The sequence below is a fragment of the Dama dama genome, chromosome 23 (genome assembly GCF_033118175.1).
Source record: "Dama dama isolate Ldn47 chromosome 23, ASM3311817v1, whole genome shotgun sequence".
Classification (NCBI taxonomy): Eukaryota; Metazoa; Chordata; class Mammalia; order Artiodactyla; family Cervidae; genus Dama; species Dama dama.
This window is the reverse complement of record NC_083703.1, coordinates 67,669,930-67,692,436: the sequence shown is the minus strand read 5'-3', so window position 1 is coordinate 67,692,436 and position 22,507 is coordinate 67,669,930. Positions and strand designations below refer to the sequence as shown.

Sequence of the window (22,507 nt, the reverse complement as noted above, 5' to 3'; positions counted from 1 at the left end):
TCTTGTTTCAAGTTTCTAAATTTTGAGCTCATCTGCAAGGCAACAATAAATAACTAAAACAACAGTTAATAAGTGTATGTTTTAGTCAGTGAATACACATTTATTTTAATTCCTCAGTTTTAATTTCCTATATGGTAAATATTGATATAAAACTCACTTAAATAAGATTTCTTAAGAGTTCTCAGTTGTTAATAACATAAACGTGCCTTGAGACCAAAATGTTTGAAGACTATTGCCCTAAACTCTTTGCGAACTGCTTCTTTATTAAACTTTACTCAAAATACTCTATGTGAGAGCATCTTTTCTTTCCAATCAGGACTCTGATGGATAGAACAATAACAAAAAACTTTTTTTTGATATTTCAATGACTGTTGCTCTTCAGTAGAAGGATGAGCGATTTTATTTTCTTCTTAATTTTTTCTGTACTTTTAAAGTTTTCTACAAACAAGGATGTGTTATTTTTATAATTAAGTGAAAAGAAACTTCCCTTTGCAAAAATCATTCAAAAGTGAAAGTTCAAATTGCATTTTCTTTAGATGAGTCAATGGTTGAAGCTTAGTGTGCAGAGCCCAGATGTCCGCCAACGCACCTGGGGGTTGGGGAGAGGTTTGTGGGAGCAAAGAGGGGGAGGCAAGGGGAAGAGGAGCCAGCACCCCCCACCTCCTCAGCCAAAATAGTTCTTTCATGTGTTTTACATATTGGGGTTCTGCACAATATTTCATTTAAAGAAAAGTTTCCACTCTTAAAAAAAAAAAGAAGCTTGAAAACCTTTACCATGAAGCTTGAAAACCTTTACCATAGCTGAAGAGTTAAAATCAGGCTGCAAAAGAATCACTCAAGTTTTTCTTCAAAGTTTTTTTCAGGGTTTCCCTAAAGAAAGCCCTACACATTCTGAGGGAAGAACAGAAGCCCTGACACGTTCATGAATGTTTGGTCATTTCAAGAGAGGCTGGCTCATGTGGCCATGGAAAGAAGTTACAGGTAGGGATGAAGAGGTTATTCAGAGACTCCCCCCAGTAGTAAGGGCCCAAGAGGACAGCAGAAACATGAGGGGCCTTAAGGCCCACAGAGTCACAGATCAAAACCACAAGTGAATCATTCTCACATTTTCTAGAAAGAACAAAAGCAAGAGGTTCCAGGACCACCCAGTGGTTAAAACCATGGGCTTCAGGGACCACAGATCTGGGTTCAAGTCTCAGGTCTGACACTTCAAACCTATGAGATCTTGACAAGTGACACAGCCTCTCAGAGCTTCAATGGAAACATACAATGTACAATTTCACCCATAAATGAGGTCTGAGAATGTAAAACAGTGAAGCCATTTTGCCACAGTTTGGCAGTTTCTTAAAAGTTAAGAAACTTAACTTTGGGATAGATTTACCCTCTGACCAAGTAATTCCATTCTTAGGTTACTACCCAAGAGAAATGAAAACAAACGTCCCCAAAAGGACTTGCATACAAATGTTTTTAGCAGCATTATTCATCAAAACCCCAAATGGAAACCATCTAAATGTTCAGCATCTGGTGAATGGATTACCAGTGGCACATCAATACTGCAGAATGGATCTCCCTGGTGGTCCAGTGGTTAAGAAGCCACCTGCCAATGCAGGGAACATGGGTTTAATCCCTGGTCTGGGAAGACCCCACATGCCATGGAGCAACTAAGCCCGTGTGCCCTGACTTCTGAGCCCAGGCACCTAGAGCCCAGGCAGCACCGCAACAAAGAGTAGCCCCCATTCACCACAACTAGGGAGAGCCCGTGTGCATCAGGGAAACCAAAAATAAACAAATAAATAAGTGAAAGTGAAAGTCATTCAGCTGTGTCCAACTCTCTGCAACTCCATGGACTGCAGCCTGCCAGGCTCCTCTGTCCATGAATTCTCCAGACAAGAACACTGGAGTGAGTAGCCATTCCCTCCTCCAGGGGATCTTCCCAAACCAAGGATCAAACCCAGGTCTCCTGCATTGCAGGCAGATCCTTTACCGGTTAAGCTACCAGGGAAGCCCAAATAAAAACATAAATAGAAGAATGTGTAAGTGTAGAATAGTGGATAATGCAAGGTAGCAATTTATATCATATGTACTTCTCATTTAAATTTCAAAAACTGAAGAATAGTTGATTCACACTGTTGTGTTAGTTTCTTTTATACAGCATAGTGATTCACTTATACATATACATTTTTTCATATTCTTTTCCATTATAGTTTACTATGCTATATAGTAGGACCTTGTTCTTTATCTATTTTATATATAGTGGCTTGTATCCACTAATTCCAAACTCCTAATTTATCTCTTCCCCTCCCCTTTCACCCCTGGTAATCACATGTTCGTTTTCTATGTCTGTGAATCTGTTTCTGTTTTGTAAATTAGTTCATTTGTGTCATATTTTAGATTCCACATTTAAGTGATATAAACTGTATATCCATGATAAACACTTCTTACCATACCACTCCCACATATGTCAACCCAATGTAATCCTACAGGGTTAGCAGGCATATTATATCATCCTCATTTTCACAGATGGGGAGCCGAGGCATCAAGAAGTTAATGAACTTTCCCTGGTTGCTTAGCTAGTAGGCAGCAGAGCTGAGAGGAGGAATCCTGGATAACTAACTTCAAAGACCATGCTTCTCACCTCTCAGTAAATGTCAGCTGGGTATGGAGTTACTGCTCTACCAAGTGATGGGGGAAAAGGTCCAGACAAGGATCAGAGACGGCTCCCCAAGAAGGTCTCACAGGAACCCAAACATGAAGGGTGTAGGAGTTAGTTAGGGGAAGAATGTTCTAGACAGAAGGAACCACATATGCCAAGGTGGAAAGGTAAGAGAATGCAGGGCATGGGGCGGAAGCCAGAGAGCTGGAGGCGGCTGCAGCGTGAACTGATACCCGGTAGTGGGAAGCTGAGAATGGGGCTCAGGAGGCCACAGAGCATCCCTGGTGTCTGGACATGAACCTGCAGGCGATGCAGGGCTAGACAAAGAAAGTCAGTGAGTTCCTCAGCGCTGCCTTACTCCAGGAATGACTCACATCACCCTGGCAGGTGGAGGAGGTTGACTCAACCCCTGCTGCAAGCTCAAGGGAGCGGGGGAGCTGCTACCCCACACTCCCATCCCACTGGGAGCTAATGCCCCAACAGCCGCCCCACCGGCAGCCCCACCAGCACACAGAAGCTATCCCAGTCAGCTGGGAACATTGGGCTCGCATGTGCTGCCAGAAAGTTGAGCACAGTCTGGTGAGAATGCCTGCTAGCAGCTTCCACACCCCACTTAAAACCCAGACACCTGTGGTCCCCAGGGACACCTCTCAATGCACCGCAAAAGCGAGGCCACAGGGCATAGTACTCTGGCCCTACACTCTCACTTGGCTCTGCCCAGAGCCAGGGGACCAGCCTGGGGTGGGGGGAGGATCTAGCATTCTTCTCATTCAAATTTAATATCCAGATAAACATTTGCATGTGTGCACAAAACATTCACTGTGGCAAAAGTAAAACTGCTGAAAAAAACTTACGTGCCAACAAAAAGAAACTAGCTAAAAATACTGGTAAATCCATACTGCGGAATACTATGAAGCAGTTAAAAAGAATGCAGATATATTACTCCATTGTACTGGCATGAAAACAACTCCAAAATATGTTACTGAGTGAAAAAAAAAAAAAAAAAACCCTACAGAATAATGTATCTAGTGTGTACCAGTTACATAAAAAACAAAAGTTGACTAGCTCTATAGTTCATCAAGTTTACAAACACATAGGTAAATGAGAAAAATGCCTGGAAGGAAATATATCAATTGTGGAAGGAAATACATCAATTGTGGAAGGAAGAAAAGGAGGGAGGGAGGAAGGAAAGGACTTTTATATCTCTATGTTGTTTGATTTTTACAAGAAGCATGAATTTGCGTTCTTAAAAACACTAAAGTCTGTTTAACACACACACACACACACACAGAGTGGGGAAAATGTGTTAAAATGATCACCCTACTGGATCAGGGTTCAGGGTCCCTTTTCAAAGAGCTGTAAAATCTGGGATCTTGTCTAATTCTTGCTACACTCCCTTGAGGGCAAGTACTCAAAACCCCTTTTATAGATTAAGAAACTGAACCCAGGGAGGTGAAACAAGCTCTTCAGGGTCACATACAGGACCGAAGGACAGAGGGGCCTCTGAACCTTGGACCGAAGCCCAGCTCTCTTTCTAACATGTAGGGGTGGGCGTACACCAGGGAGGGGTGGGAAACGGTGCTTGGACGCTGGCAGCAGCCCAGTGTCAGCTCACAGAACCTCTGAAAAGCCCCTTCCGCGAAGGGAAACGGGGCTCAGGGGAGAAGGCGATGGAAGACGAGTGTGAAAGGAGGGCTGATGCACTGCCGCCCACGACAAAAGCACACATCATGACGTACCGCCCACTGAGTGGGAGGGACCTGCCGAGTCACCCGGTAAATGACACGTAGGAAGGAGCCCCGCAGGGTGGCGTCCCCCAAGCCTGAGACTTCAGGCCTCTCTCACGGGGGCTGCTCACCCCGGGTTCTGGCTGCACTGTTTACAGCTGAGGGGTTCTGGGGACGCCTCTCTGCGCAGTCCCAGGACGCTCTGTAACCAGGCCAGAAAGGGATCTGTGCTTCTCAGAGGGTTCTAGAACCTAAGGGGCAACGAACATAAGCCCTAATACCCACCAGTGTGGTAAGTGCCTCCACCCCTCCGCTCTTTCATTGGCTGCTTTAGCACCAAGTGTCTGGAGGATGTGGGAAGGCAGGAGACCAGAGGGACCCAAGAAACACGGCTGGGTCCCTCCAATGACAGGCGGAAGGGATTCACATACAGGGAGGCACCAGCACCCACCAAAGGCAACACAGGATGCGTGGACACATCTCAGCTGCAGAGAGCAGGCGTGAGCACTCAGAGGATGCTCAGAGAAGAGGGCCTCGGCCAAACCACAGATGCTCTGTTCACTCTAACAATGGGGAGCAAACCCACAAGGTTTGATCATCCAGGGACAAGAGCCTGGATCCTGGGAGTTCTGATCCCAGCTCTCCTCCCTTGCTCAAGTTTCTGAACCTCACTGGTCTCAGTTTCCCCATCGGTAAAATGGGTATTATTATACCTGCCTCTTGGGTATTATGATATCTGGATCATAGGATATATAATAACAATAATGTAATTAAATAAAACATAACAAGTACAGGGTATCCATAAAATCTGGAAACAGATTATATGAATATATGTATGTGTTCATATTTATTTATTCATCTGCTTTACAGACTGGAAATGTCCCAGACAACACTGTGTACATCTGTCTGTTTCTAGACTTTCTGGACACTATATAAATATACTTTTATATAATCATAATTTTATATAAATGTATATAATAAAACATAGTAATAATATAATAAAATAAAGCATACTAATCACTCACACAGTATGAGGGACCATGTCAAGAACTTACAGGTATTCTCTGCTTTAATGCTCAGAGCAAGCCCTGGAGGTGGGTGCTATTATGAGCCCCATTTTACAGAGGCAGACACTAAGGTAAGGAGCTGAAGAGACTTGCCTACTTGCCAGGGTCACCCAGGGAATAACTGACAAAACCAGTCTGAGACCCAGGTCATCTAACCTCAGAGTCTACTCATGCTGTTTTCCACCTGTCTAACCCATCTACCTCTGCGGTGAAGACCCAGTAAAAGGGACCAGTTCCGGGGCACAGAGGAGGGGCTTAGGAAATGGAGGGTCCTCTGAGTACTGAGCTCCTAGAGGGGAGAAACCAGATCCAATGGGTTCACCACTGTATCTGGAACTGTAATATACAAGACGCAGGTTGGCAGTCAATATTAGTGGGAGGGAAGGAAAGTAAGTCTGTATTAGGCAAAGGCTGGCATTCCTGTCTTAAAAAAAAAAAAAGTCTCAGATTCCAGCACCTTTCCTACCATCCACCTCCTAAGATGCCTGGGGCTGCCCAAAGGTGGGCGAGGAGGGCCAGACCCAGCCCGCTCTCCCCTCCACGGCACAGAACCCAGAATCCAAGAGGCCCAGGCGGCCACCCACCAACCAGGCCCGGGAGTGGCCTACCTTCCTCAGCGTCGTTCCTAAGCGAGGCCTCCAGCAGGGCCACGCTGGCCTCGAAGGACACCTTCTTTCGCCGGCCGCCCGTGCTGCGCTTCCGCTCATGCTTGCGCTTGCGATGCTGGAGGTCCTGCTCATACTGCGCCCACTTCTTCAGCTGCTGGGCCCGGCGCTTCTGGGCGGCGCGCAGCCGCTCCAACGTGGGCACCTTCTCCAGCAGCTGCAGTTCAGTCAGCAGGTCCACGTGGCTGGCCATGGCCTCCGCGCCTCCCTGCGCCCTGGCTGGGGGCTAGCGCGGCGTGCCGGGGGCCGGGGCAGCATGCGGGCTCCTACGGGGCTGGGGCGGCATGCTGGGGCCTGTGGCGGGGAGCGGGAGAGACACAGATGGACATGCGTCACAGCTCAGAACCCCGATCTGATGAGGTCACCCAGTCCCACCTTCCAGACGCTTTGCCCCCCTATTTTATTGTCTTCCTTCCTTCTTTTATTTCTTTTTAATTGAGATATAATTGACCTATAACATTGTGTAAATTTCAACTGTACAACCGTGTTGATTTGACATACTTATATACTGCAATATGATTACCACTGTTAGTTAACACCTCCATCACAGTCATACAATAATCCTTACTTTTGGTGGTCATATTATAATTTCATATAAGGTTGTTCTATTGTTATAACACATACAGGAGTTTATTGTTATAACATGGAAGGGGTTTATTCTTATTTTTAAAGGAGCAAGTACTGTATTTTAAATGTCTCTATATTAATTTATAACTTGGTAAATATTGACAGATATAACCTACAGAAAGATAAGCTCTTTGGGAACCTTATTCTGAAGAGTCCAGTGGTTAAGAATCCACCTTCCAAAGCAGGGTACGCAGGTTTGATCCCTGGTTGGGGGACTAAGATCCCACATGCCACAGGGCAACTAAGCCTACGTGAGGCAACTGAAGAGAAGCTCAAGTGTGGCGATGAAGATCACCCATGCTGTGACTAAGACCTGATGCTCCCCAGTAGTGCTTTTGGTAAGGAACCTGCCTGCCAAAGCAGGAGATCTAAGAGATGCAGGTTCAAGCCCTGGGTCGGGAAGATCCCCTGGAGGAGGGCATGGCAACCCACTCCAGTATTCTTGCCTGGAGAATCCCATGGACAGATGAGCCTGGCAGGCTACAGTCCATTGGGCCGCAAAGAGTTGGACATGACTGAACGACAACAACCCCCACTTTATGGATGTGTCCCAGTTTGCTTATTCATTCATTCACTGAAGAACGTCTAAGTTGTCTCCAGCCCGGCGCTAATACATTCACGCACAGGTTTTTGTGTGAACATGAGTTTTCATTTCTCTGGAGTAAATGCCCAAGAGTACAGTTGCTGGGTTGTACAGTAATTACATGTTTAGTTTTATAAGAAACTGTCAGACTGCTTTCCAGAGTGGCTGTACCATTTTTCATTCCCTCCAGCCATCTATGAGTGATCCAGTTTCTCTGCCAGAACTTGGCATGCTCGGTTTTTCAGCCACTTAGATAGATACTCCTTTTTAAAAGTAAGGAGCTCAGATGAGTTGAATTCACAACCATGCTGTATCATCATGATGGCAGGAACTCACTAGGAGCTAATGGACCACCTATTTACTTTTCCCCACTTCCTCAAGGAATCAAACAATGAAACCTGCCCTGTGATGAGTCCTGGTTCAGAGATGGATCAAGAATCAGCTCTGCCTTCTAAGAAACACCACGTCTACTGGTCTGTCATGGTGTCATCTACCTGTAAATTAACCTGATCCTTCTGATGACCTAATGAGACCAGGTACTATTCTGATCCCCATTTCAGATAAGGAAATTGAGGCACAGAGAAACTAATTACCCTACCGAATACCACACAGCTAGAAAATGCATGAGCTCTGGAGAAGGAAATGGCAACCCACTCCAGTATTCTTGCCTGGAGAATCCCATGGACAGAGGAGCATGGCAGGCTACAGTCCATGGGGTTGCAAGAGTCAGACATGACTTATCGACTAAACCACCGGAGAAAGACTACCCTCAATTTGGCAGCAAGTGACAACTGTCCTCAAGATTTCTTTTTTTTTTCCCCTGATAGAAAAAGAAAACACTTGGAAAATGAAAATAATAAATTTTCTATTCAAATGTAAAAAAGAAAGAAAGAAAATGGATGAGCTGTTCTGGTTGGGATTATCAGGAAAGGCTCTCCAAAGTAGGAGGCAATTGATTTGAATCTCCAAGGAATGAGTAGGAGTTTACTCGCTAAGGAGGGCAGACACGAGGTGAGAAGGAGCTTCCCCATGTTCAAAGGCATGTAGAGGGGTTGAACACCATGAAGGGAATTCTGGGAGCCAACACACACAAACCTGGCTTGAGGGACTTCCCTGGTGGTCCAGTGGTTAAGGATCCACCTTGCAATGCAGGGGACGTGGGTTCAATCCCTGGTCTAAGAAGTAAGACCCTACATTCTGTGGAGTGATTAAGCCTGTTCACTGCTACTACTGGAGCCTGAGCACTCCGGATCCCATGTGCTACAACTAGAGAACGCATGCGCAGCAGCAAAAGATCCCACATGATGCGATGAAGATCCTGTGCGCCACAACTAGGACCCGATGCAGCCAAACAAATAAATATTAAAAAATAAAATAAAAACATGGCCAGAAGTGGATGGGGCTGCCCAGCCCAAGGGAATAGAAGTCTTGGAGGAAGCAGTGAGTAACTTGTGGTTCAAGGCCGGATAGCCAGAAAGTCCTCCATGGTCCACATCATGTTTGTTTGCTTGGTTGATTTGGGGTCCACGCTGTATTTTATGGTATTGTCATTCACTGCTAATATTTAAAACTTAAAGATTTGATATCCAAAATCAGATTTTCAGCCTTTCTTAGAACATCTCAGTGGCTGGCCACACCAAGTTCACATGGCAACGATCAGCTGGAACTGAGTAGGACTGCCCTAATTTAGATGGGGCACATCTCATTTTCCATAGTGCCCACTACCTCCCATTACGCCCATCTGACCTCCTTCACTAAGTGGCATCACTTGCTAGCTCCTATAGGACCTACCTGGTGGCCCGGTGATAAAGAATCTGCCCACTAATGCGGGAGACACAAGGGACATGGGTTTGATCCCTAGGTCAGGAAGATATCCTGGAATAGGAAATTGCAACCCATTCCAATATTCTTGACTGGGAAATCCCATGGACAACAGACTACAGTCCATGGGGTCACAAGAGTTGGACACGACTTAGTGACTAAACCACCACCACCACCACCACCACCATTAGCTCCTATGATCATTTCAGTTTGCAAGCCCTGCCTTAGGTGAAATATCCACAGGTTCAATATACACAAGAAAGAGAAGGCAGTCTGTGAGTCTCCTCAATAAAGACCAGGATCAACGTACAGAGGAGTGGTGGTGTGCACCCAAAAACAGGCACCTGGCCTCCAGAGCTGTCCAACAAGCAACTGAACAAGGGCTTATGCTCCAGTGGCTGTCTCTGGAGGTGGCAAATTCTCCATCACTCGCTGGAGAATAAAATATCCACTGACGTCAGATCAGCCAAAGTATTCTGTACATCTTCTGTCAGCCGTAAGAGTCTGTACACAGATGGTTACCCATTTACTCATTATTGAGTATTCACTGATCACCCACTAATTGGGAACAATTTTTTGCATGACAAAACATGCAATAAACTGTGGAAAATTCTGAAAGAGATGGTAATACCAGACCACCTGACCTGACTCTTGAGAAACCTGTATGCAGGTCAGGAAGCAACAGTTAGAACTACATGGAACAATAGACTGGTTCCAAATAGGAAAAGGAGTACGTCAAGGCTGTATATTGTCACCCTGCTTATTTAACTTATATGCAGAGTACATCATGAGAAATGCTGGGCTGGAGGAAGCACAAGCTGGAATCAAGATTGCCAGGAGAAATATCAATAACCTCAGATATGCAGATGACACCACCCTTATGGCACAAAGTGAAGACGAACTAAAGACCCTTTTGATGAAAGTGAAAGAGGAGAGTGAAAAAGTTATGGGGAAATAGTGGAAACAGTGGCTGACTTTATTTTTCTGGGCTCCAAAATCACTGCGGATGGTGACTGCAGCCATGAAATTAAAAGACGCTTACTCCTTGGAAGGAAAGTTATGACCAACCTAGACAGCATATTAAAAAGCAGAGACATTACTTTGTCCACAAAGGTCCATCTAGTCAAGGCTATGGTTTTTCCAGTGGTCATGTATGGATGTGAGAGTTGGACTATAAAGAAAGCTGAGCGCCGAAGAATTGATGTTTTTGAATTGTGGTGTTGGAGAAGACTCTTGAGAGTCCCTTGGACCGCAAGGAGATCCAACCAGGCCATTCTGAAGGACATCAGTCCTAGGTGTTCATTGGAAGGACTGATGTTGATGGTCAAACCCCAATACTTTGGCCACCTGATGCGAAGAGCTGACTCATTTGAAAAGACCCTGATGCTGGGAAAGATTGAGGATAGGAGGAGAAGGGGACGACAGAGGATGAGATGGTTGGATGGCATCACCAACTCAATGGACATGGGTTTGGGTGGACTCCAGGAGTTGGTGATGGGCAGGGAGGCCTGGCATCCTGTGGTTCATGGGGCTGCAAAGAGTCAGACACGACTGAGCGACCAAACTGAACTGAAAAACATGCTAAGACTGAAGATAGGAATAGTCACATCAATCACTCTATTAAAGCCTTTAATCCTTTTCTAAGACCCTCCCCAGCCATTGTCCCAGCCAGGTGTTTCCCTAAGTGTAGAAAGAGAACCCATTCCAAGGGAATTTACAAAAAAGTTCAGGACAAGACTTAATAAAACATGGACTCAAAGACAGCAAGTTACCTCCTTTTCACTTGTTTTTTTAATAATCTATCAATTTTTTCTTCAGAAGAAAGTTATCAGTTGGGTGCTAATAGATCTTTAACATTTTTATAACCATTGCAATTTCCCTTATAAACAAAGAGAAAGTCAGCCTCGGGCTTATAGCCTTGGACAAGTGATAGTATTTACAACAGAATGTAATGACAATGATTTTTTCCCCCTGCGGATCTGGTTTCACAGTTACTGTTTATTTATGGTGGTGATGTAAAATTTCCTTTTTAAATAAATCTTCTTTATTTCCCTTGGAAATCCTGCAAGGTAGTAGCAAAGAAAAATTAAAGAATGATGGCATTTAATGCTGGCAAAAATTGTGATTGACATTTGGGAATCCCTCACCTGGCCACTGATCCTCAATGACAACAATCTGACAAAAGAAGCCCTCTTAAGAGCTCATTATTTCAGCTGACAAATATTCATTGAACATCTGTCACGTGCCAGACAGCTAGGGATACAGCAAGAGAAAAACAGGGGCAGTCCCTGCCCATTGGATGGATGACAAAACAGATGTACAAGGGAGTGGAGGACACATTCACAGGATACAAAGACTGAGCAGTAACTTGAATCCTGATCCCAACTCCCAGTATAGTGCTCCCTCCTTGAGCCCCAGGGTGGCGCACCCCTTGCAGACAGGAGACACTCACTGCTGTGCCTTCCCTGGCTGGGACAGTCTGCTTGAGTAAAGGAATTAAGGGCAGTTGCCCAGCCCCCTGGAGAAAGCTGAGGACAGTGCCTCCCAAGGGCCAAGAAAGGGGGCCAGGGCACATTTCTCTGACTTTGCTCTGTCAGCCCCCAGCTGGCTCGCCCCTCTGGGTTCCCTGGAGCTGGGGCTCCAGGACAGCTCCCTCTTGACTGCTGGTTTTCAGGTGACCTAGTTTCCCCCAATAGACCCACACACCTCCTCCCACCCCCGTCCAAGAAAACCCTGCTTGGTCTAATTAAAGAATTGCCATCAGGGCTGCTAACACAGGAGCCTGGCAGCCCCCAAGGCAGGCGCTGGTCTGGGCGCTGGGGCAGCCCGCAAAAGTACTGGCTCCTATGAGCTGTGGACTGGCCCCCTTGTGAGACCCAGTGTATCTGCCCATATTTCCACAGATAGCCCTGGTTGGTGATGGCGACACAGCCCAAACTGCCAGGACTCGGGAGAAGTAACGGCCTCAACTCTTTCTCTAAGAGTAGGGGAGTTTTTATTTAATTTTCAGCTGCAATTCCCAGCATGCAGGATTTTAGTTCCCCCACCAGGGATCAAACCTGGGTCCCCAGCAGTGGAAGCATGGAGACCTAATCACTGGACTGCCAGGGAATTCCAGCAATCCTCAACACTTAAAGGGGATCCTCAAGGAGGAGCTCATTTGAAGGAAAACCAGCTCCATGGAGACATTGAGCCCAGAGTGTTGCGGGAGCACGCAGATGGACCATCTTGCAGATAACTGGGCACATGGGGGACCCAAGACAACCAAATGCGCTGGAGAGGCGGGTAGGGAAAGGGGTCTGCAGAGGCCAGGTCGGGTGAGGTCATCCAGGAAGTGTGTGCGCTTTGAGAAGAGAAATCAGAAGCAAGGGGGAAACAGGGTAGGGTACTTAATTATTCCAACCAATAGCTGTGTGAGGTCTGGGTGGATGAGCCAAACAGCCCTGGTGTGGGCAGCCCCAGGTCTGAGGGCAAGGCCCTTCACTCTCAGTGAGGCCAGAACAGACAGCTAGAATGAGCCTTGATTCAGCCTCCAGTTGCTGTCTGACAAAGGTGAACTTGATACCTGTTGGTAAACAGCAATGTAGAGAAGCAAGGGCTGCGCTCCAGAGAGCTGAGCCTTGAGGCCAAATGCGAGGAAGCCTGTAGGGGAATTGCGGGCCAGGTGGGGGTGCATGACAGAAGCCCTCCCCTCCTCCAAAATGAAAAGAAGGCTATTACAGAAACGCTGTTTGGGGGATGATACGTCTCTGAAAAAACAAGAGGAAGAAAGGCATGGGCCCATCGAAAGACTCGGTTCGGTAGAGGTTTCTGTAGTTCCCCCAGTATCACTCCGTGCTGGGCCCTGATTGGCCACAGCCCAAGAGCGATGGTTTAAGCCCAGCCAGAGTGATTGGCCAGGGGTAGGCACATGACCTAAGCTGGACCAATCAGAAGCTCTCTCTTCTCACCGCCCATGAACTGGAAACGTGAACCCCAGTTGTGTTGTAAGTCATCTCGCCCCTGGCCGTGCCATTCACCGGCCTTTGGATAAAGCCAATACTTGGGGGAGTCAGAGGAGAGAAACAGAGTCCTTTAATTTAGGGACCTCTGGACTTTATCCCTGTTATTATTTAAGCCAATTGAATTGAATTTTGATACTTGTGGCCAAAAAGTACCCTAACAGATACTAATGCTACTTTTAGGGATACACGAATGGGAGCCCCAGGAGGCGATGTTGCCTGAAGCAGGACGAGTGGTCTCTTGCTGGGCTGTATCACCAGACACCTCCACTTCCCCTAAAAGGGCCATTTATGGTCTTCTGGCCCAAGCTGAGGGCTGGCCTTGAAGAAGGGCTGGGGAAGGTCAACACCAAATTCCCACAGCAATCCACCCCCTGAGGTGGGGCCCAGGCTTTGCGACGCCTCCAGCCCAGGGTAGCGGCTGCCTGACACATCTTTGGACCCGAGCCTAGTGCCTTGAGAAAAACAACACGAAGGAAGGTGAATTCAAATTGAAGAGACTTTAAAACATGAGTCAGACGGTGTCTCAAAGTTCACGCTGTTAGAAGAAAACGTTAATTTTTTTTTTTTCCCCTTGTTCTTCAGCTATTCTTCTCCACACAATATTGGCAGCGCCCTGGAGGAAGGCCGTGAGTGCTTGCACCTCGTGCTTCCTGTAGCACTGAGCACGCGGGAGATAGGAAAACAAAACACTGCAAAGGCTTTCCCTCCTCCGAGCTCACTTGGGACCCACTTTCGCTCCTAAAGGATACACACCCCCGCCCTCCCACAACACACTTCTTTGAATAATACCGTCATTTCCTCTTTCCTGCCCACCCCCACCCCCACCCCACCCCCCAGTATAAAGATGCTTTACGCATGAGCAAACAGACTTATGGGGCCCTTGGTGCTCCAAACATCTGAATTAGAAATTACTAGCCTTGTCCTCCCCTCTCATGGGATTTTGTAAACTCTCTGTTCTACTCCTGCTGTCATGAACCTTCTAGATTTCAGACACAGTCATCCTAGACAGACATTCTTATTTAAAAAATCTGTTGTAGGACTCGGGTCTCCAAGGATCTGTTCCTTAACTCTGCCTCTCCCAGCTGTGCTCCTTCATTCAGACCTCTGAGTGGTGGTCCTGGGCTTGGCCTTCTATCTGTCACTGTACTCTGAAGTCCATTTACTACAACCAGATTTGGCAAGACCTTGGAGGAGGAGTGGTGGGATGGCATCACCATCTCAATGGACATGAGTTTCAGTAAACTCCAGGAGTTGGTGATGGACAGGGAGGCCTGGAGTGCTGCAGTCCATGGGATCACAAAGAGTCGGACACGACTGAGCGACTGAACTGAACTGGAGGGGAGGGCAAGATGGCAGGACTCAAAAACCACAAGTTCAGCAAGAACAGAGTGCTGGATCAACTAAAGCACCTTGAGCTTTCAATGTCCAGCATTGAGATAATAGCCCAGATGACCTCTATCTGAATTGGCTGGACCACACTGGGAGTATAGGACCAGGCCTTAATAAAAGCCATGAATGAAAGGATTAGCATTGTTCTCTAGAGAGCAGAGTTGTGATCATAGGCAAAGTGAAGAAGGATCACCCTGGAACTTCACTAAAAGTCTAGTGGTTAAGACTCCATGCTTCTACTGCAGGAGGTACAGGTTCAATCCCTGGTTGGGGACCTAGAGATCCCATATGGGGAGTGACACAGCAAAAAAAAAAAAGAAGAAGAAGAAGAAGTAGGATCAGCCTGGAATGAGGAAAAACTGTCTCAACACCAGCAATTCAACAAAGTCCAGCCATGGTGTGATGCTGGGGTCCCTGCCACCAAAAACTCCAGTGGCCACTCATGAGGCTGCTGGGAGAAGGTCCATATTGGGTTGGAGGAGGGACTGGTCCAGTGAGCCCCACTCCCAGCCTGGCACAGAGATCATCTCTGTTAGGAGGAAGACTCTATCATGTATATTTGCTGCCCAGCATTTGGTACCCACGAGCCTAGCCTGGAAGAACCATTCCAAATAGATATTGATTGGTGATATTTTAGATTCTTTCTACCTGTGAAGGTGAGACAGCTGTCTCAGACTCAGCTCCAAGAAAACTTCAAAGGAAGCCACAGCTCAAATGGGCAAAGGAAAACCTGTGAACACACCCATCTTCCATGCCTAGCTTCTCCCCATGAATCTGAACCCACAGAGAGGCCCACATACATATGGGTAAGAATGCCAGTGTGGGGGAGGCTGCAGGGGACAGAACAAAGGTGCCAAAGATGGGGCACATGCAAAGCTGACATGATGTCTACGAACACATTAGTCAGTCACAGTCACGGTGCTAAACCAGCCAGTCTTCTGAAGAAGCTTATGTAATAGCTAAGCACGGGGAAATGGGAGTCAAATTACACATACTGCTCCTCCAGGCTTGGGGGAGTGTGGTCCACCCCCTCCCTTGCAGAGAGATAAAAACTCCCTTTGCAGCTAGAAGGATCATTTTCCAAAGGAGGCCACCTGTGGCCACAGAATGCCCTCCTGGGTTACACGCTTATTGAACAGGGGAGGGCTATTCACACTGGTTAAGCCTTGAGGGGCCTCTGCCTCCCTCTCAGCATGACATCCTTGGCCAGGCTTTCCTCTGTTGTGCCAGCTCTTAGGTTGGTAGTGGCTTCTTGGAGCACTTTGAGGGCAGAGGGTATGAGGCCACGTGTGATGACAGGAGGAATGAATGTGGTGATCGATTAGTAATGTCTGCCACAGATAAAGGAGTGGCTGCGTGGGTACTGAGCAGGCAGCTCTGTTTTACATTACACTTGCCTACTTGGATTTCAACACTTGCCTTCGCCCCACTGTTCAAAATCCTCTAGTCTTAAACACAAACATCTAGAGAGTTATCAGATTAAGTAGAAGGGCTCCTCATTATCAGTATATCATTCAACCAAGAACAAAAAATCACGATGGCCTCAAAGGTAGGCAAGAGTCAAGAATAGCTTAGGTTCTAATAAGAATTTCTCCAATACCTTGTGCTATGGGGTAAAATGAAGACCTGTCCTCTATGACTGCATCCCTTAAATTGAATGGATCCTAGTTCTAGGAAGCAGTACACTGAGCCAACTCAAGCTAAGGATGGCAGCCCCTTTGGAACTGCTACCTCTCCCAATCCTATCCCAGAGATGAGCATCCCATCCTGTAACTGGATGGGGTCCACTCTTGAAGAGGGTGAGGCAGGGAGCATCATCAGCCAGGGATCACTCTCCTCCATCCTAAGCATCTTGGGTTTCACACCATTACCACCATAAAGGAGGAAGAGGGCTGTGGTCTGCTTCCTAACAAGGTCCCTTTCTTCTCTTCAGAAACCTCAAAGATATCCCTAGCAAGCTGTCACCTTCCCTTTAGTCAATTAGAAAACAGCTGGGATGGGAATTTTTTAAAGTTTTTCATATTGTTTGCTCATGGAGGTTTGGAGAATAATTCCAAGGAAACAAGGACAATAAAAAACAGAGAGTTGGACTCAAAGGAGAAAGTCCTACCCTGGAGGAAGAAACAATGAGAAGGAAAAGGACTAGAGCCATGCAGACAATGGACACCAATTAACTGCACAGTAAGTGGGGGAAGTGGGGTTCAAACCCAGGCCTGTCTGATTCTACTCCTACATACATAAAAGAACAAGGAAGGACTTCCTCTGTGGCCCAGTGGTTAAGAATCTGCCTTCCAGTGCAGGGGACGTGGGTTTGATCCCTGGTCAGGGAACTAAGATCCCACATGCCACAGGGCAACTAAGCCTGCAGGCCACAGCCAGTGAGCCCATGCGCTCTAGAGCCCTTGAGCCGCAACTGGAGAAAGTCTGTGTGCCACAACAAAGACCCAGTGCGGCCAAAAACAATCACAGCTGCTTTTAAACAACTTCCTCATGAAATGTAAGAAGATTTCAGGAAATCCAGGGTGTTGATGATTAAGGAGATAAGAGGAAGTTTCAACTAATAAACCAGATAGATCAATTGGTAGTAAAACAAATACTTGCTGCAATCAGTATAGAGTGAAAAAACATATGTTTAATGTAACTAAACATAAGCATCACAGAATGTATAAAATATGTAGACGAAATGAACCCAGAGATAAAGAATGCAGGGTTATAATGGCAGCTTCTGTGCACAACATATTTTTCCATGGGTCCAATTCGTTATATGTAACATCTCTTGGAATCACTGCATTAACTCTGTAATGTAGGTCTTACTCCCATTTCAAAGGGGAAAAAACTGAGACTCAGGTTAAGGAAACTGTAAGGAGCGCTTTTTCAGTTGTTTATGGCTGGTATCTCTTCTGATTGATCAATCATATGCTATGATGGTTAAGTATTTTTTTTATCATCTCTCCTGCTTGAAGATAAAAGAGAAAATGTCAGACAGGAAAGATGGCCCACAAAAGCACGACTAAGAGCAAGAAAAGGAGTCCTTGCAGGAAAATAAATGAAATCTACGCAGAGTGAGGATAATTGATTACAGTCATAACTTCCCTTACTGTTGGAGCTGTCATCACCTTTGGAGGCTTAGGCAGGAAATATATGTATCTCATCCTGAATTTCATAAAATCTGCCTTCCAAACCCTGTGAGCTCAGCCCCCTATGACTAGTGTTCCCTTTCTTGGTGAGTACTTTCTCATTTTCACTTCACCCAACAGCTCCCAAACCAGATTCATAACAGCAACTGTCCCCTCTCCTCTGCTCTCTGGGAGATGAAACTGTCAGTAGAATAAATCAGGAAGTTTCCAGACACTCTGCATTTTGGTAAATGAAGTTTCTGTCCAGTATACAGGCTTTGAAGTTTCTCCATATGGGATTTGTGACCTTCCAGGTCACCATGCAGAGAGAAGCAAGCTGTAGTCGACTGCCTTTACATTACTTTCATTCCTCCCCTCTTTGATCTCCAGCCAAAGTCCCTTCACTTTGATTCCCTCCTCTTGGCTCCTCTTGGGTGTGCAGAACTCCAAGCATATCTCTGCTTCCCCCTCTGACCAGCTTTATTTCCGTTTAAAATTCTCCATAAGCCATAGATTCAATCCCATGAAAGTGATATTACTCCCACAATTGAATGTATCGCCTCGTGTTGAAATCTCAGGTTCACTTTGTTAGCGACTGTGGTCTACTCTCCACTCAGAGCCCTAATATTATTTCAACCCTCTCATCATGTTCTCCAGCAAATTACCAAACTCTCTCTATATAGTTTATGCCTGTCATCAACAAGTAACCAGTCTCAAGATTTTCTTCTAGTAATTTTCTCCTCTAATTCAATTCCACCTTTAATTTAAAGCTGTGTTCATTTAGCCAGTCAACAAACATTTATTGCCATCAACTATGTGCTAGTCAGGAAAGCAAAGGCTCATAACAGTCTCTTAATGAACAAAACTATTGATCAGAAAAGTTCTGCTCTGGTAAGAGCAGAGTAACTCTTATTGGACGCATCCCCTCACATTTAACTATTGTGAACTCTACATACCACACGCACATTACCTATTGGAAGGCACTAGATATTCAGTCCATGGGGTTGCAAAGAGTCAGATATGACTTAGCTACTGAATGACAGCAAGATTTATTCAACCACAAGCAGACAGAAACTGAAGGGCAGTCAACACTTGATAGAAATCTGCTCTAGGCAAATTCTGTGTTTTTGTACCTTTTTACCTGAGGTCAGACCCCACTCAACACTGTACATGGTGGCTACAACTTGGATGAAAACCTTTGCTCTTATCGTTTGAGGAATTAAAGGACAGAGTTCAGGTGACTACAGTTGGAAAGTGAAGAGAAAGCATCCCAGAAAAGAGTCACAGATGGTAGTCCCAAATGCTGAGTATAAATTCTGTCCAAATCTCTCTGAATGATGCATGTGCAGGGCAGGTTCCAAGCCGCCCAACTAGGGCTATAAGAACTGAAGAAAGATTTCAGCTGCTGCCTACCCAGGAGAAATTGAATTTAAAATTTGTTTGGTCAAGTCAACTGATTGATTTTTTAAAAAGTCATCAGTAGGACTTTCTTGGTGGTCCCATGGGTAAGACGCTTCACTCCCATAGCAGGGGGCTTGGGTTCCATCCCTGGTCGCAGAACTAGACCCTGCATGCATGCCATAACAAGGATCCTGAGAACTGCAACTAAGACCCAGTTCAAACAAAAAATAAAGAAAGAAAGAAAATAAATGAATAGTCCTTACTGTTCTGAGAAATATAATAGAACCTAGGGTCTCAAGTCTGACTCATAATATTCAAGATATAACCTAAAATTACTAGAAAAAAATTTTTTCAGCAAACAGGAAATGGACTTCCCTGGTGGTCCGGGGTTAAGGCTCTGTGCTTCCACTGTAGGGAGTGCAGGTTTGATCCCTGGTCAGGGAACTAAGATCCCACATGCCTTTGTGCAGTCAGATTTAAAAAAAAAACAAACAGGAAAATATGACTCAAACTTGAAAGGCAATCAATAGAGATCTACCTCGAGATGATCCTTTATTTCCTTTAAGTGTATAAAGGAAAATATGCTAGTAATAAATGAGCAAATATGAAATAGCAACTGCAAAACAGAAAATACAAGGAAGGGATGCAAAGCTATTAATCAGATCAGCTAAGTCCACACCAACACCTTCCTCTGCATCCATGAGTCATGCTTTTCATCAGGGCCAGTTATATAGTTCTAATATCAACTTCAATGACTTTTTTTTTTTCTGGAGCACCTTCCAAGCTCCGGGTCTTGGTCTAGCTTTGGAGAGCAAAAATATAACATAAAATCTTAAACCCTAAAAAAAAAAAAAAAAACCCTTAATCCCTGATCCTGAAGAGCAGATATTTTCATCTGACAACATCTGTATAGACTACTCGTCACTTCTCATGCCCTCCCTTCTCATTTAGGCCTTAAATTGGAAGAAGAGATTGAAGTCCTGTCATGGGCTCCTTCCAGCTTCTGGATCACTCCATCAGGAACCATTTACCCACATAAAACACACAGGAATGAGGCACAGGCTGTCAAGTTTAATACACCTCTACATTCTCCTTCCATCACAAAAGCATCCTCCCCTGCTGATTAGACAGATCATGTCTATAAAAAACTCTGGGTATAGACGTCAAAGAAGGGGCCATGGGGAGGCACTTGCCATTGTAACATCTCTTTATACAGTTCCATTAATTCGTGTTTTGCTTTTTCAAAACCTGTTAGGAAAGAGGTTCTCAAACTTGGCTACATGTTGGAATCACCTGGAAATGTTAGCAAATTATATTAAGATCCAGAGTAAGACTACTATATATCCACCAGAATGGCCTTTTTTTTTTAGACAGAAAATACCAGTCATTGGCAAGAATTCTTATAAACTGAGCAGAAATATAAATTGGTATAGCCACTTAAAAAACTGCTCAAGCAATATCTTCTACAGTTGAACATATGATGCCCTATACTCCAGCAATTTCATTCCTAGGAATATACTCAACAGAAATTTCTGTATACATTCACCAAAACACATTTACAAGAATGTTAACAGCACTATTTGTATAATAATCTCAAAGTACAAACTATTCAAAATGTCCACCAACTTGAGTCTGGAAAAAAATTTATGGTGTACTCACAGTGGAACATAGTCCAGAAGCCCGGATGAGTAATACACAATTACACACCACAATCTGGATCTCTCACACTGTTAACCAAAATAAGCCAAACACAAAAATGCATACTATATGATTCCATTTATGTAAAGTTCAACAACAGGCAAAAAGAATCTATGTTATCATCAATCAAAGTCACAGTTTTGGGATGGGAGTGACTGGGAAGGCACATAAGAAGGGCTTTCAGAGAGCTGATAGTATTCTGGTTTGTTTGTTTTGGCCACACCATGCAGCATGTGGGATCTTAGTTCCCCAACCAGAGATCAAACCTGTGCCCCCCTGCAATGGAAACTCAGGGTTTTAACCACTGAACCGGCAGGGAAGTACTAATATAGGGAAGTCCCACACTGAATGGCTTACCTGGGCACGTTCAATCTGTGAAAATTCATTCACTTAGAATATGTGTGTGAGTGAAGTGAAAGTCGCTCAGTCATGTCCAACTCTTTGCGACCCCATGAACTATACAATTCATGGAATTCTCCAATACTGAGTGGGTAGCCGTGCCCTTCACCAGGGATTGAACCCAGGTCTCCCACATTGCAGGTGGATTCTTTACCAGCTGAGCCACAAGGGAAGCCCTGGATGTGTGTACTTTTCAGTATTTGCTTTGCCTTAACAGAACATTACAATTTAAAAAATACAGGTTCCCATCTCAAGAGATTCTAATTTACTTGCAGCCAGGCCTTGAAAAAACCTTTTCTCCAAACTTTGAAGTTTTTATTTTGCATCGGGGTACAGCAGATGAACAGTGCCGTGGTAGCTTCAGGTGACCAGCAAAAGGACTCAGCCACACACACACATCAGGCCTTGACATTTTTAAAAAGCTCCCCAGGTGTGTCTAATGTGCATCCAAGAACCACTGTGTTAGAACTTGGCAGCCCTCTTCACCGTTTATTTCTTGGAGCAGAAAGTGCTGCTGGTTCTCCAGAAAGTTTAAAGCAGGGTGGTTTCTGTAGAAGACTAGTAGCTCCAGAGGAGGTTAATAGATATTACATGGAAAAAGAGTTCTGTAGTAAAATAAACAATTTTTAAAATTTTAATGATTAACTTTCATTGAACACTTAACTACATTCCTAGAGCTAGGCTAAGTGCTTTATCTACATTATCTCATTTAAGACCACAAGTCTGTGAGAGAGGTACTATTAATCCTCATTTTAAAGAAGAGTTAAAAAAATAAAAAAATAAAGAAGAGTTAAACTAAAGCTCAGTGCGGTTAAGTACTTGCCCAAGGTCACACAGCCAGTACGAGACAGGTGTGTGCCTGCGTGCGTGCTTGGTCGCTTCAGCTGAGCCAGCTCTGTGTGACCCCATGGACTATAGCCCGCCAGGCTCCTCCATCCATGGGATTCTCCAGACAAGAATACTGGAGTGGGTTGCCATTTCTTCCTCCAGGGGATCTTCCCGACCCAGGGACTGAACTCGCGTCTCTTACATCTGCTGCATTGACAGGCGGGTTCTTTACCACTAGTGCCATCTGGGAAGCCCGTACAAGGCAGGATTAGGCTTTAAATTCACATTGGCCTTGACACTGAAGGCCGTGCACTGAATCACTGCCCTGATTTGCCTCTCCAGACAGCACTTGTCCGCAGGACTTAATGGAGCTTTCACTTGGCTAATGTGAGCTGTGGGTTGCCAAGACAGGAATGTCGGAGGCAGCATTTCCCCAAGTGATCTCCTTGCCTACATCTCTTACCTTCCAACCCACAAGCTACACCAGTGGTAGAGTTTTCATTATGCACTGAAGTCCGATCCTGTATTT

General features: G+C 45.3%; 1 protein-coding gene across 2 annotated transcripts in view; it reads right to left on the bottom strand.

Annotated features, from left to right (window-relative positions):
• PPP1R16B (protein phosphatase 1 regulatory subunit 16B) overlaps positions 1 to 22,507 on the bottom strand; it is a 109,053-nt gene that overhangs the window by 72,872 nt on the left and 13,674 nt on the right. For both annotated transcript variants that reach the window (XM_061127274.1, XM_061127275.1), the window contains exon 2: positions 6,056 to 6,406. In XM_061127274.1, the coding sequence (XP_060983257.1) occupies positions 6,056 to 6,305 (250 nt within the window). In that variant the 5' untranslated portion in view covers positions 6,306 to 6,406. The remainder of the gene's footprint in view (positions 1 to 6,055; positions 6,407 to 22,507) is intronic.